The sequence below is a fragment of the Fukomys damarensis genome, unplaced genomic scaffold (genome assembly GCF_012274545.1).
Source record: "Fukomys damarensis isolate Sample0158 unplaced genomic scaffold, DMR_v1.0_HiC HiC_scaffold_32, whole genome shotgun sequence".
Taxonomy (NCBI): Eukaryota; Metazoa; Chordata; class Mammalia; order Rodentia; family Bathyergidae; genus Fukomys; species Fukomys damarensis.
In genome coordinates, this window is record NW_022900944.1 from 15,198,789 (window position 1) to 15,214,018 (window position 15,230).

Sequence of the window (15,230 nt, forward strand, 5' to 3'; positions counted from 1 at the left end):
TTGTGCCTTGGTTTTTTCTTTTTTTTTTTTTTTTTTTCCTTTTTGCTTGCCTCCAATTACCATCCTCTATTAATAGCGGTGCCTTTAGTTTCACTTTATCCACCACACACACAATTAGGCACTATGATTACTACCATCATTATCATTGTTTTTTAAATGTTAAGGTCTAATTTACCCAAATTTACCAATTTCTCGATTCTTCCTCATTTCATGCATCCTACTCCTTCATTCTAAATTCAGTCTGTCTTACTAAAGTACATTTTGTAATACGTCTCTGAGTGGTAATTTAGTCCTGGTTCCTAAGGGTTTCTGTACATCTTTATTCTTTGAATTTAAGTCTGTGGAAAATCTCAATAGACTAAAATATCTCACGAGACTCAACTGCTTCCCTATCCTCTCCAGTGCCTCTTGTAGGACTCTGATTAGAACCCTTCTCTCTTCCCAGCTCTCACTGCTTTACTCCGGATCAGGACCAGGAGCACTCCCTGTCCTGCAAACCCTACTTCTGCATGTCTGTTTAGTGATGCTGTTGGTCAAATCTGCTTTATCCCCCATCTGTAGTTACTTCATCTTTTGTCTCTTCAGTCATGTGAAAATATAACCTCTTTCAAACCATTTTATCCTCTCCTATTTTTAAGGCACTCATCCTGCATAGGTTCATCACCTGACTCCGAGGGTCAGGAAGAAAGGTGCATGCAGGGGAAGAGTGACACTTGGGGGAAAGACAGACTTACTTAAAATGACTCCTTATAGTCTTTAGTGATTCAAAATATGAAACAGTTGCTTGGGGTCATGGTGGGGCAGGGACAACAGACCCCCTCAAGGAGTGTAAGAACTCTGCAGAGCTCTTTCTGAAGGCCTGGGGCCTCCAGACTGACCAATGTTCTCCATCCCCTTGAAAAAGCAATGCACCATTCAACTGATGCTAATACTGGGAGGGATGACATCCCTTAGGTGTGGTGGGCTAGAAAAGTATAAAAAGATGAAAACAACTGTTTTAAGCATCTGGGATTTATTTCTTTAAAAGATGAAAAACAAAAGTGACCTTTTTCTCCCCAGCTGCCTGCTAGCTGTCCTATATCATGTATTATCTTTCCTTCTCAATTTGTGTTTGAAACTGACTTCTAAGTTACTGAAATACTACTGAGCTTTCTATTCAGTTCTATTGATCTATTCTTCTAATTTTATAGCAGTATCAAACACTATTTCAATGTCTACTGCTTTGTCTTTTAAGCTTATAATAGAATTGTTCAGAAAACAAAGTCTTATTCACCCCCTTCATTTTGTTAAGAACTCTAACATCATTTCCCTTTCCTAAGTTCAAAAAAAGGTAAAGGTTAAGATCCTGCGTATGTGCAAATTATTTTATAAAATACTAGCATCTTTAAAGTATCTAATCTTCCTATCTAAAACATAATCTATCTCATTAATCAAATTATCCTTCAGCCCTGTGTCTTTTCAAAAATCTATCTCAATAAAATTGTTTGCATGGTATTTTACTTTCATTAAGTATGGAATTATTCCCTTTTCCTAACTATTTTAAGGTAATTCTAATCATTTCTAGACAGTTCTCAAGGGTTTTCTAGGTCCACTCAAGGCTTTTAGCAATTTTGCCCAGATAATACACCAGGTGTTCATGAATCTCATTTTATTTCATCCACTGGAACAATATCTGTACAATATCCAGCTACAGCTGTGGCACCCTTCCCCTCATCCTGCCCTCTCCTCACCCATCTGTTCAACACTGGCATCAAACAACATTACCCAAAACATGGAGAAGAGTAGCACTTCTGTTTAATTAAGTTTTTAAGGAAATGGTACGTTATCAAGATTTTCAACAGAGAAACACAGGCTTAAATGGAGTCAGATCCACCACTAAGACAGTTTACACTAAATTACATGGGAAACTCAGCATCCAGATTATCTCACTGAGAACTTTACTATGCTAAATTCAAGGCTTTCCTCCAACTTGGCAGGAAAAAGACTAAGTTACAAAACCGAGGACAAGAGAGCTAGTTTGAGACTAATTTAATTCTTTATATGATAGGTAATCAAAAACAATGTTCTCACAGTGTTTAACCAGAATAGAATATGATTATTTTAAAATGATCATTAATTAAAATTACAAAAATATTCATACAGTTCCACAAGAAAATGAATTGCACTAATATTCCTTACTAGGATTAAAATTAGAAGTACAAATTTACATTGAATTTGTTCTTAAGTATGGCACTACAGAAAAGATAATGATGAAAATTAATTTGCATTTACACTTGTCTAGAATAACTGAGAGCCTTAAACAAATAAAATACTAATCAGTAAGCAAATCATTCCTACTGAATGATAGTGGTAAAATAAGGATGGGCTATTTTCCCAGTGGTTCCATAATTTAAAACTTACCTTATTTTTAACAATGGTTCTACCCTTAAAATGTGGTGAAACAGGATATTTAAGAATTCTTCAGGATCTAGAAGAAAATAAAAAATTAAATATGAGTCAGGCAAAACTTTAAATTCATTCTATTCTTTACAAGTCATATTTTTAAGCTGAATTCAATTGCACTCACTATTACTTCAATTAAGTGCATAGTTTTTAAATTTTCCTGAAAAAGGAAAGCTACAAAGGATATTTATATGCTATGAGAAACTTCTGTGCTTCAAATGTTATAACTTTATTGCATTTGAAAGGTATAATTATTCATATAAAGTGAAATATTTTTTCTTTGGGAGGTTTAAGATAAGTGGGACAAAATCTGAACTATCCCCTGCTTTTTCTTACTTTTAATTATCACGCCTCTAAGCATCATAGCTGGTTAAGCACACTTCTAAAAACTTCAAAGTCAGAGGCTGAATCTTTGCATAAATCCATTAGCTATGAATAGATTAAAACACTAACCATAAACATAATCATAGTCAGCTGTTTAATAATGGCCTCTTACAAGAAAAACTAAGTGGGAAACATAGATGACTCAATGTACCCCTTCATCATAGAAAGATAAACAACTCAGAATATCATTGGCTGCATGAAAACGAAAGAACTTTTGATCTATTCATTTAATACAGTTAAACCAAGGCAGCCTCTTAGAGGGGTTCATTATTGCACATCACTGTATTTTCCAAAGAGAGGAAGAATTTACAAAACAGGGAGAAAAATGTGTATCATATAGAAAAAAGTTCTCTTTGGTTGTTCATTTGTTTGTTTGGGGTGGGTGCTGGGAATCAGAATCCAGCATACCAGGGAAGTACAGTATTCTACCATGGAACTATAGTCCCAACCTCCCAAATTCTAATTTAAAATTAAACCACAAAACTACATAAACACACATTTTAGCTATCATTTAGCATATTTACATGGTTTCAAGTTTTTTTTTCAATGCATATGCTATAAAGGAAGATGGTCACCTTTTTCTTCAGAGGTAAATCCTGATGCAGCCTCAACTTTTTCAAGTATTTTCCTCAGTTTCATAATTTTTGTCGCACATACATATCCATATCTATGTTAGTAAAAACTATTAGTTAACTGGTACCGACATATATAATAAATTATGTAACACATTTTAATAATGACACACATATAATCCCAACAAGTTACATATCAATAGAGTAGGCAACTGAAGAATACAGTTATGGCTTCTTATTGAAATTTGAAAAATTAGCAGAATTATCACAGACACTCTTATACACTTTAAAATAACTGTCATATAATAATGGAAGAAAAATATTTTTTAAAGTTTGTGATGATTAATTTCTTAACTAATTTTTGCTTAAGAAATTATTTACTTTATAAAACAAAATAAACCATTTTAAGAGAGAAAGTTCTTTTCATAACAAAGAATGAAATAGCTACCAAGGGCAATAAGAAAGGGAACTGATGAGATATTAAAAATCTACAATCTGCAATTGAATCAAACAGCATCATTATGCTATTTTCTCTCATGTTTGTCTGAGTACAGGACACATTCAATAAGCTCAATGTCAACAAAATTCTATTTATGAAAATGACTCCAGAAGAGATTTCAGTGGCCATTATGGGCTTAATAAAGGCAAGTTAGAACCATCTCATCTTATACATGTTTTTCTGTACTGTCTATTCATTCACTATTAACTCCCTTCAAACAAAAGACATTGAGCATCTGCTACATACTACTCTATCCTGTTAGCCACTGGGATTCCAAAAGGAGTAAGGATAAAGACAGGGTCTCTGCCTCTGAGAAGTGTGTGCTGAAGAAAGCAACATTTCAGTATTAAACACAACTACAAAGAAAAAACAGAGATGTGGGTGCTGCAAACACAAAGACTCTGAATTGCTACAGGCCATCTGACAAGTTTCTTATCATGGACAACAGGGTCCAGAGAATGTTTCACATTCTGTAGGGCATAACACTGGTTTACAAGAACCCAATCCACACTATTCTACTGTAAATTTGTACTTCAGCATAACAGTAGCCAGCTGTGCATCTCAGCAGCTGCACCTGGGAGACACAGGAACCAATCTTTATGTCTACCCACTTGATATAATGAACAACAAAGTGTGTACATTTGTGTGAAAGTGTCCAACTGGGATTTTTACTCACATAATGCTCTAACAGGTTTTGTATATGTTTACCTGAGCATCACAGGGGGGTAAAATACACCCACACCACTCTTCTGTTATGTAAACATGTATTTTACCACAATGGAATGTGTATGTGACTCACAATAGCTGTGCCTAGGCAAAGCAAAAGCCCATCTGTGCATTCACCCACTTGGCAGATGAATGGCAAGGTGTGTACAAGAGCTCCAAAGCAGCAACAGGTGAGTTTCACCCATGAAATGTCACTGCTAAATTTCTGTGCATTTAGGTTTGTTTTTTTAAAAAGTTTTCTTTTGATTTTTCTGGGAGAAGTAGCCCAATTCAGAACAACAGCAAATGAAAACCTAGATTTGTAAGTTTTGGAGGTCAAAAGTGAATCATTATATTACTCATGCATGGATGATGAAGGTAATGATGACTTTAACCATTGGTCATATGAGCCAAAGTTCCTGGGACAGTGAAATGGAGCAAGAATAAACCATGGGGAATGCACACTCCTTTGACTCAGATGACAAAAACAAAAAGCAAAAAAACCCCAGCAATGTGAGTACATATTTAATTAGTTGAAATGGTACAAAATGGTCATGCAACCAAAGGAATGATCCAATGTTAGAACTTGGTCCAAAAATATAGTGAGGATCTTGGCAGGAGTAAATCCTATTGGACAAAAAGCCAAAGCTTCCATTCAATGTTGCAAATTGTTTGTAATAGACAAAATACTACAACATGCTGTGAAATATACAAATGCTAACTTACAAGTAAAACATTCTGTATGCACCACTGCCACATTCAAAAATGTATTATGACACCTCACTAGCTGAACTGAAAGCATTCATAGGTCTGCTGGACTTAGCAGGGCTTCCTCATGGTAATAGCAGGAATGTAAGACTTAAGGGAAAGCAATGGGTGTGGGCTTGAGGTTTGTAGAATAACAATGACACTGAAGAGATTTGGTTTTCTTAAAAATTGTCTGAGGTTTGAGGGCAAAACTACCCATAAAGAAAGAAAAAGAACTAAGAATCTGGCTACTACCCACTCATTAAGAGATTTGTGGGTAATTGTCAAACAATTTACACACCATTTGAACACATGACTGCTGATGCACATCTTGTAGCAGGTTGCTGTGGCTCGGGCATTATACGCCTCAAAAAAACCTTCAAAATATGGCATAAAAATTTATGGCCTTGAAAATGAAAAGACATAGTATGCTTTCAATTTAGAAATTTATCCTGGAACTCAGCCACCAGGTCCTTATTTGTATGGTAGTAAACTGAATGATGTTATGAACAGATCTGTTGCTCCCATCTCCCAAACTACTCGAAATGTGACAAGCAACAGTTGGTTTATCAGTTTCCAACTGACGCTATATTTGAACAGTATAGGAAATGTACACAGGAACAAAGCAGAAATTCCAAAAGAAATGTTGCAATTTCAAAACAAGGAATTATATAGTACAACCTTTGGATTTCAGAAAGATATAACATTGGTCTCATATATGGCAAAGTAAAACAAACTGGTACTGCTGACGTCAACATTGCACCACGATGGAAATACTAATAGGGAAACCTCAACAAAACAGAAGCCTGAGATGGTAACTTTCTACAACAAAACCAAAGGCCATTGATGTTGTTTATGAGACATGCAACAACTATGATGTAATGGGAAACACAAAGCATTGGCCAATGGTTGTGTTTTACTCGATCCTAAACATATGTGGTATAATTTTACAAAGAAAATAACAAGTGCAAAACACCATGGAGAAATTTTCTTAGAGGACTAGGACTAGAAGTCATAAGAGATCATTTACAGCAGAGGAAAAACAAAATGTTTCTGCCCAGGGAACTATGCAAAAAAAATTGTGGAGCACACTAGTGAGCTGACAGGTGAACAGACAGGTGCACATAACAAAGACCTACTACAACAAAGTAAAACCAAAAAGATATCAACTGTGAAGTACCAAAAAAGGACAGGACAACAAATGTATGTGCCATCACTGAAAGAAATACCTGTAAATGGAGTATGCAGTTTTTATGTGTGAAGAATGCCTTGGTATGACAGTTGAAGGAAAGATCATTTCTGTGGTAGGCTTTTGCTTGTATTTACACTGTAGTTCACATAGGTATTTATTTCTAATGTTATCTTTCAGGTTTTATAAGCAAGTAAATAGCTGATGTGAAAGTATTATTCTAAGTACTCATTACATATTTGATAATTTTATTGATATTTTCTTTATATCTTATTTTTCATTGTACAACATAGTAAGAAGGTTCTGACAGAAAAGAAAATGAGAGGTGACAAGAATGGCCTGTCACACAGGAAAAGAAAGCTAAGTACATGTGTTATCAATGTAAGCAAGATGTGTGCAAGGAACATGTAGTTGTCATGTGTGAAGAATGCCTTGGGTGTGACAAATGAAGCAAAGGTTATTTTTGTTGTAGAGTTCTATTGGTATTTTGATTGTAGTTGATATAAGGAATTTATTTCTGATGTTATCTTTTAGGTTTGTAAGCAAATACACAGCTGATATAGGAAGTTGATATTCTACATGCAGAATACATATTAACAATACTTTATTTTATTGCTATTTTATGTTCCTGTTAACTACACATTGTACAATATAATAAGAACCTCCTGACAAGACAGCAAGACCAGTGAGATGTCAAGTATGTCCTACAAAAAGGCCAGGAAAAGCAAAACACATGAGCTGTCCGTGTAAGTGATATGTGTGTATGGAATGTGCTGCTGTCATGTGTAAAGACTGCATTAGGTGTGACAATTGAAGTAAAGATTATCTTCTATAGAGTTCTATTGGCATTTTCATTGTAGTTCACATAGGAATTTATTTCTGTTGTTATTTTTTAGACTCTGTGCACCAAAAAACAGTTGTGGAAAATTTTGATGCTTTTTTATAAACAATAGATAGTAAAAATTCAATATTTACTTTTTTGCTATTTTTCCTGTTAAGTACTCATTTTTTAACATAATAAAATTCATAAAATTAAAATAATTTATCAATAGAAATATTCTAAAGAATAACAATGTGCCTTTATGACAAAATTGGTGTTATGAATGGACTTATGGTATTTTAGAAGGAAGGAAGAAGGTGGTAATGTGCCTTACAACAGTGATGGCAAATCTATGGCACATGTTTCACAGTGCCCTCTCTGTTGGCCTGCAAGCCAAGTCACCCCAGCAGCTGAGCATAACAGTTGTTTTTTTCTAAATTAAAACCTTGGTACTCAGGTTTAATTGCAGTGTTGGCAGCTTCTCGGGCTTTTGACTAAGATCAAGTGTAATTGCAGTGTTGGCACTTTATGATAAATAAATGGGTTTTGGGTTACAGTTTGAGCAGTCTCTGAAAGATGTGCCATTACTTCCTTAGAGTTTTGAGTTTGCCTTGTCTTGTTCTAGTATTAATTATCTGGAGGAAAAATTAAAAGTTTGTTTAAAAGTTTGCCTAAGACCAAATAATGTAAAAACCAACACTCATAATTCTCTTAAGCATAAGATAATTATAGAATTATAGGAAAATAGACAACATAAGTGGGGAGACTTATTCTTTTATAGTTTACTTTGCTATTCACATGATACAGTAGGTCATTTGAAATGCTCATTAAATTTCAGGCTCTGTATGATCAAAATCTTATATCTAACTCTCTTAGTTTTAATTGTTAAATAAGAAAATTAGGTCAGAAAATTTAAATTTAACTTGGTATAACCTTTAAACTACAGTTTATTCTCTGTGTTCCTGATGAACAAAACTGTTTTATGATTTATGGCCGCAATTCTTCACAGTTTAAAACTTACAATATGACACCATCAATACATCACTGGTACCACTTATCAAATTATAGATGGTCTCTGTTACTTGTGCTTATACCATTACAAATAGCTTCCTGTGACCCCAAAAGCAGACATATTTATAATTCCTAAACTAGTAAATAAAAGAAGAATCACCTTGGTAAAGGAGATGAAAAGAGACCTAAATATATTTATTTAAACAAAGAGCATATTACTAAACTATACCTCATCTGTTTCTAGGACAGAAATGTTAAAATAGTGGTCATTCCATAAATAAATAATTTCCTTCTCTCCTTCTCTTTCAGATAAAATTAAGTTTGAGAAGCCAAACTACAGCACTTTTATCAGTAAGCATGATTACTGTTAGGAACAGGGCTAAAACAGATTATTTCAAAAGATAAGAAGCCTAAGTACTATAAATCAGCTTCTCTAAATCTACTGCAATTGCTAACTTGCAGTATATTTTACCAAAATGGTTTAAATCATTTCATGGAATATACTATGTTCTATATATCAGCCAGACAAGAAATTAAATAACCAAGGGAAGTACAAGAACCAAAGGTTAAACAAAAATCAGTACTTCACCATGAGGACTAACTTTCACCCATTTCTATATTACATGAAAGCAGAGCATAAATCAATTCCTATACCAGAAAAGAGCAAACAGAACATCCACAGGTGAACTATAAAATACTTCTACTTACATTCGCAGAGGATTAACAATTTCTGTCCTCAGTAGTTCTTGTGTTTCACTGTAATACTCTACATCATTCTTTTCTTTGGGTCTAAGTAACACAGTGTCCAGAACAGAACTAAAAGCAAATAAGCTGCAAAATAAAAACAGCATTTTTCCCATGTTATAAACATGCCATTTGTCAGGAAACAGATTCTAAAAAGAGCCATAAAGGAAAAGAAGCAAAATCTAAACAATAAACAGCATAAACACCCATGTTTTCCACAAACATAGGGACCTAAGAGCCCCTATAAAGGCTCCCACAGTTCAATCATCAGGGCCCAGGATATTTTCACAGTGAGGAGAAAACCAACACCAAGAGGCAAACTACAGGTTGACAGTGTTAAAGGATAAAAATATGCCTCAAGCACAGAAAGAAAACAAACTTCTGTGCAAAAGCTAAAAGAAGGCCCACAAATCTGAGTCACACTACAAACATGTAACACACGAGGAAGTCTGGAAATTACTTCTCAGAGCAAACACCATACTATATTCCCCTCCCCATTTCTGTCCCTTTGCAAAACCCTAGTCTTTAAGATCACTTGTGAATGACTAATAGCAGAAACTTGCTAGTATGAAAGAAAACAATTTGGCTAACACAGGTTTTTATGGGGAAATCTGAAGAACATTACAATAGTGGTACAAAGGCTTGTTTATGTCAACACATCCAGGAGACTGAAAGTACTCTGCCAACAAAATGGCTCACCACCTTCATTCTTTTTCCCGATTTTCAAGTGTTAACATCCCATACTGACTTCCTAAATCTAATGACACACTGTACAGAACTGGCAAGTTACTTCAGTTTAACTGACGCCACACAATCCTCAAGGCCTAAAGATTCTTGCTTCAAACTTCAGAGCCTAGTGATTCTTGCCACACTAAGTTGTTCCACTTTGGAAAAAAACAACATATATGAGGACAACAGTCCTTCTATTAAAAACATTTTTTAAATGGAGTAGTTTTAAGATTGCCTCTACCTATTAAAACAAACAGGGCACACATCAACTAGTAACCTACTGCAAGTCATGCTTTTGATATGTGTGCAAAAATATCATATTTATTCACTTCAGATAGGTATATCTGAGGGCTGAGGATTTAGCTCAGTGGTTCCACCGCCAGCCTTGCGAGCACAGGGACCCAAGTTTGATCCCCAGAACCAAAGAAAAAAAAAAAGCAAAACAGATAGGTGTATCTGTCCCACGTGTATTAGTATCCTTCACACTCCTTACTCATTATCCACTGCATTGCTTTTTATATTAGCTTTTTAGATGGAAAAATAGAAGAAAATCTGCCAGACTTCCAAAGAGTATATTATGGAAGGCAACTCTCCTTCCTAGTCACGTAGTCCCTCCTCACAGGGGCTGCTGGCAATCTGTTTCACAGAGAGTCAAGCACACACATGCACACACTCACCATACAGGCACCTGCCCCCATTATAAACTCACCAAAATAAGGTTGAATCTAAGTAACAAGAATTATAATGACCCTGGATACCTTTCTTCTTTCCAATCATTATCTCCAAACCTTCTTTTTCCATTTTTGGTGGAGTGTTTTCTTCTACCACTTCACTTAAATATCCTCCAAATGCTGAAACGATAAAAATGAAAATGAAAAGAATTCTTTTAAACTATTACAGTATATATGTCTTCATTTTAAAGTATCTTTCAGTATGTCGATGCACATTTTGTTTCTCAACCTTTGGTTAACTGCTATTCAGCCTGTATCATAAAAAAATGCTATTGTTCATTTTCAATCTCACTTCCTCCACAATTTCAAAAACATGTTAAAGTATTAAGCAGCATGTAAAGAGTATCTGTCAAGTAAAATACATTGTTTCCATTATATTTTATTATTTATCCAAAATGTTTCCTTTTCAAGCCTGAAAATAAAATCCAAAGTGTTACTTCAAGATTATAAAAAATGTTCTTCATAAAAATGCATTTCCTATTTACACCTGCTTAACTCTCGAGATGCTGCACAACTACTGTCCAGAACAGGGAAGGGACAGCATCAGGAAACTGTCCCTACTGCGGTGTAGAGACAGCTGTCTTCCATTCTTCAAGTAAATGCTTATTTCTTGATAGGACACACTGAAGGAGAGAGGTATTTAAGAGGTACAATGAAGGGGAATCAGTACAAAAAAGGGTCATGTTCCAATTTTTACTTCCTGTACTCCTGAAAATTAAATGTCTAGTCAACAGGAAAGGAAAAATATATCCCAGTATTTCTCACATAAGACCTACTTTTCCTGATACTCTTAAAATGAATATTGAATATATTCAATGAATATTGGCAAGAAAATCATTTAAGCAATGTACCATTCTTCCTGCAAAATGGGAGGAAATGGAGTCCTCTGTAATGAGTAAAAAATGGAAAGCATCCACTACCTAAGGAATTGCAGCGCTCGATCTGATTGGAGACCGGCTGCAGGGACGCAAACCTAGAGTCTGGCCTGCAGCTCTTCAGTTTCACGAACAGCGCCTTCTTCAGGGCACAGGTGAAATATCGAGTGCCCCTGAAGGTTCCATCTGTGCAGCCTGCACATTCGTCCTCCTGAAAAACAAACGCTTCCGTATGTATATAAGCCCCTTACAAAGACAGTACTCGAAGAATTTGAAGATGTGTTCCTAGTTTACCCTTCCCTCTGAATTCCCTCTTTATTCCTGTACTGTGAACTATATCAAGAAGGAGTTGGTGCCTTAGCCCATAGCTAATGGTTCAAGAATTTAATTTCTTACTCCTGAAAGAGGTCCTCAAAGCATTTCTTCCAGAATACATGCCTATCCTTTCCCTGGTTAACTGAATTTTCTGCACCATTTCCACAAGTAGTAAAACGAGGGAGGAGCTGGGAAGTGTAGTTCTGCTAGGTTCCATTCCCAGCAATACAAAATAAATAAGCAAATAAAACTGAGGCAAACAAGGAAGATAATTATTTTAATTCTCTCCAATGGTATTCACTAGTATAGAAACAAACAAGGAAAACAAAATCCAAGAAATATAAGCTAAATGCATTCAAATTCTCCTCTCCTGATTATGAAATGCTGATGACCTCTAAAGGGAAAAAATCTTTCCACCTACCAAGAGCTCAAAAGATCTCTAGGTGATTAATTTTAAAGCCATAATTGATACAGCTTTGTGGAGAAGAAAGCTGACAAAGAAAAAAAATTTCTTTCCTTATTGCATTCTATTTAATAAAAGGAGTCTAAATACATTAGCCTAAAAGCTAATTTTTATTCTTTGAATATAGATCGACTAACATTAAAACAAGTTAGCAGAAGCTTAAGGAGTAGCAAAGGCAAGTCAGGCAACATGGCAATAATATTTTTCTCTAGTGATGGCTTTTCTTACAAATACAAGAGTTTGCCAGAACAAAATAAAGCAACAACAAAAAAAACAGCACACACACACACACACACACACAAGAAAAATCTGAACAAAACCTCATTCAGAAAAGAACTGCAATTTTTAGGTCAAATTTAATTACCAGTTCCAGTCCAGCTAGTACTTCACTGAGCCCTGGTGGCTGACCAATCCAGCGGATGACCCCATAAAAAGGAGGATTCTCCTTCACTTCAGCCAGTGAGCCCACTTCCAGACCATGTGAGTTACCAGAGGACACAGGCAAGGGCGGGCTCTCCTGCACAGGAGCACTGTTCAGCTCGCCCATCACAGACTGCACAGACAGTGACAGTGGACTGTGAGCCATGCTGCCATTGGTGTTGGGCATCTTCGTCAAGCTGAAGGGCAAAGAGTGAAATCTGTTCTCGCTGGATAAGGAGTTCATAGAAGGAGGCTGCAGCGGTGGTGAAGAATGTCCAAAGTCTGGAGATAGATCTGTAAGTGACTTCGCAGGGTCTTCTGCAAATTTGAAAAATTGTTCTTAATTAGGGAAATGTATTCAAGAATATGGAATATCCCTTGGATCCCTAAAACTCAATATGTAGATCTAGAAGACCTCTCCATTAGAATCCTTACAGGCACTACAAACTTATTATTTCTACAGTAGTGTTCTCGCTTCTCTTCTCCACCTCCAAACTTTTCTACCTCAGTCAATGGAACACAATTGTTAAAAAAAAAATCTATTACTGATTGTCATTACCTAAGATATATTCTTTGTCTGTAATATAATTAATTAGGTTAGAAACCAGCACAAAAAGGTAATAAAAAATTAAGAAACAATTCTAAATAACTTATGGATCAAATAAGAAATGCTAAATTTTAAAAAGAAAAGAAAAGGAAACAATAAAGAACACCTGTGAAACACATAAGGTAACACAAAGGAAATTTACAGATGGCTAATTTTAGGGGGAGAAGCTAGCTATTAATAAATTCAGCATACAACTTAAAATGTTAAGAAGAACAAAACAACCCCCAAAGTATGCAAGAGAAAAATAAGCAAACAAAATTAATGAAAGGGAAAACAAACAAAATAAACTCAAAGCCAGTATAAACACACATACACAAAAAAAATTCAAGTCAAAACAAACATACAATAAAGAGAATCAAAGCCACAAGCTACTTCCTTAATATGAGTAATATAGCTGACAGGCAGGCACAGTAGATCAGTGGGAAAAAATAAACTTCTTAATAAGTAGGGTTGAGATAATCAGCCAGCCATGTGTTCAAAAATTCTAATCTTGAATCCTACTCACACTTGACAGAAAATCAATTCCAAGTAGTTTAAAACAAATGTGACAGGCAAAATTGTAAACTTTTAGAAGGCAATATAGAGAAATTTCATAATACAAGTATAAAAACCATAAAAGAAAAAAGATTGATAAGTATGACCACCTTTAAATTAAGAACTATTCATTCATTAAAAGGCTTCCTGAGAGTGAAAGTTTGAGCTAGAGAAAAAAAAATCAGCAAAACATATAGCTTGGCCAAAGATGAGAATTTGAAAAATGTTTATAAATCAGTAAGAAGACAAAAAGAAAAATCAGAAAAAAGCAGAAAAAAACTTGGAAAGGCAACTCACATAAGAAGAAACACAAATTAGCAACAAATAACTAGAACATTTTTGCCCACATTATTAATTAGACAAATGCAAGCCAAAACCAATACAAGTTATCATTTAAAAAGTTAAAGGTCTGCCAGGTGTGGTAGCACACGTCTATAATCCCAGCACTCAGGGGGCTGAGGCAGGAGGATTGCTATGAGTTCTAGACCAGCATGGACTACAAAGTAAGTTCCAGGGCAATCTCAACTACATAGTGAGACCCTGTCTTAAAAAAAAAAAAAAAAAAATTAAAGGTCTTACAACGTTAACTGTTGGTGAGAATGAGGATTAACTGGGTGCTTACACAACACTGGTAGTTGTGTGCTATAGACTGCATGTCTGTACCCTAAAAGTTATGTTGAAACCATTCAATGTGAGGGCATTTGGAGGTGAGGTCTTTGGGAAGTGATTAGGTCATGAAGTCACAGCCCTCATAAATGAGATGGGTTCCTTATAAGGGGGGTCCTAGAGAACTCCCTTGCCTTTCTGCTATACGAGGATACAGTAAAAAGATGGTTGTCTTTGAACCAGGAAGTGAGCCCTCATGAGACACTAAATCTTCACATGCCTTGACACTGGATTGCCTGGCCTGCAGAATTGTAAGAAATAAGTTTCTATTGTTTATAAGCCACTTCACCTATGGTATTATGCTGCTGCAGCTCAAACAGACTAAGACATGTGCAAACTGTGTAACCACTTTGACAGCTTGTCATTATTTACTAAAGAGGTACTTATTTCATTTCCCAATAATACCAGTCCTAATCATATACCCTAGACCAATGATGTCAAACCTTTTAGAGTTTTCAATGATACAAACAGGCTGTTGTAGCACATATGCCAAAGGTTCATCACCACTGCCCTAGACACATGTAAGAATGTGCAGAGCTGTTAATAATAGCAAAAAATTTTTTAAATAATTCAAATGCCCACCAATAGTCAAAAGGATAATAATTTGTGCTATATTCCAACCACAGAATACTATTTAGCAATGAAAATTAATAAATTACAATCACATACTGCAAATCATGTGAATTTTAGGACATAATGTGGCAGGAAAGAAATTATGCAGCAATACCCATAGTCTTATTCTTTATATATAGAGCTCAAAATAAAAGAACTAACAAT

General features: G+C 35.3%; 1 protein-coding gene across 3 annotated transcripts in view; it reads right to left on the reverse strand.

The window, feature by feature from the left end:
- The window catches only part of Cyld (CYLD lysine 63 deubiquitinase), a 60,803-nt gene that overhangs the window by 12,636 nt on the left and 32,937 nt on the right, over positions 1-15,230 (reverse strand). For all 3 annotated transcript variants that reach the window (XM_033757755.1, XM_010629257.3, XM_010629248.2), the window contains 6 exons: positions 12,591-12,964; positions 11,494-11,659; positions 10,552-10,693; positions 9,078-9,200; positions 3,402-3,493; positions 2,401-2,467 (listed from right to left, as the gene is read on the reverse strand). In XM_033757755.1, coding sequence (XP_033613646.1) covers positions 2,401-2,467; positions 3,402-3,493; positions 9,078-9,200; positions 10,552-10,693; positions 11,494-11,659; positions 12,591-12,964 — 964 coding nt within the window. The remainder of the gene's footprint in view (positions 1-2,400; positions 2,468-3,401; positions 3,494-9,077; positions 9,201-10,551; positions 10,694-11,493; positions 11,660-12,590; positions 12,965-15,230) is intronic.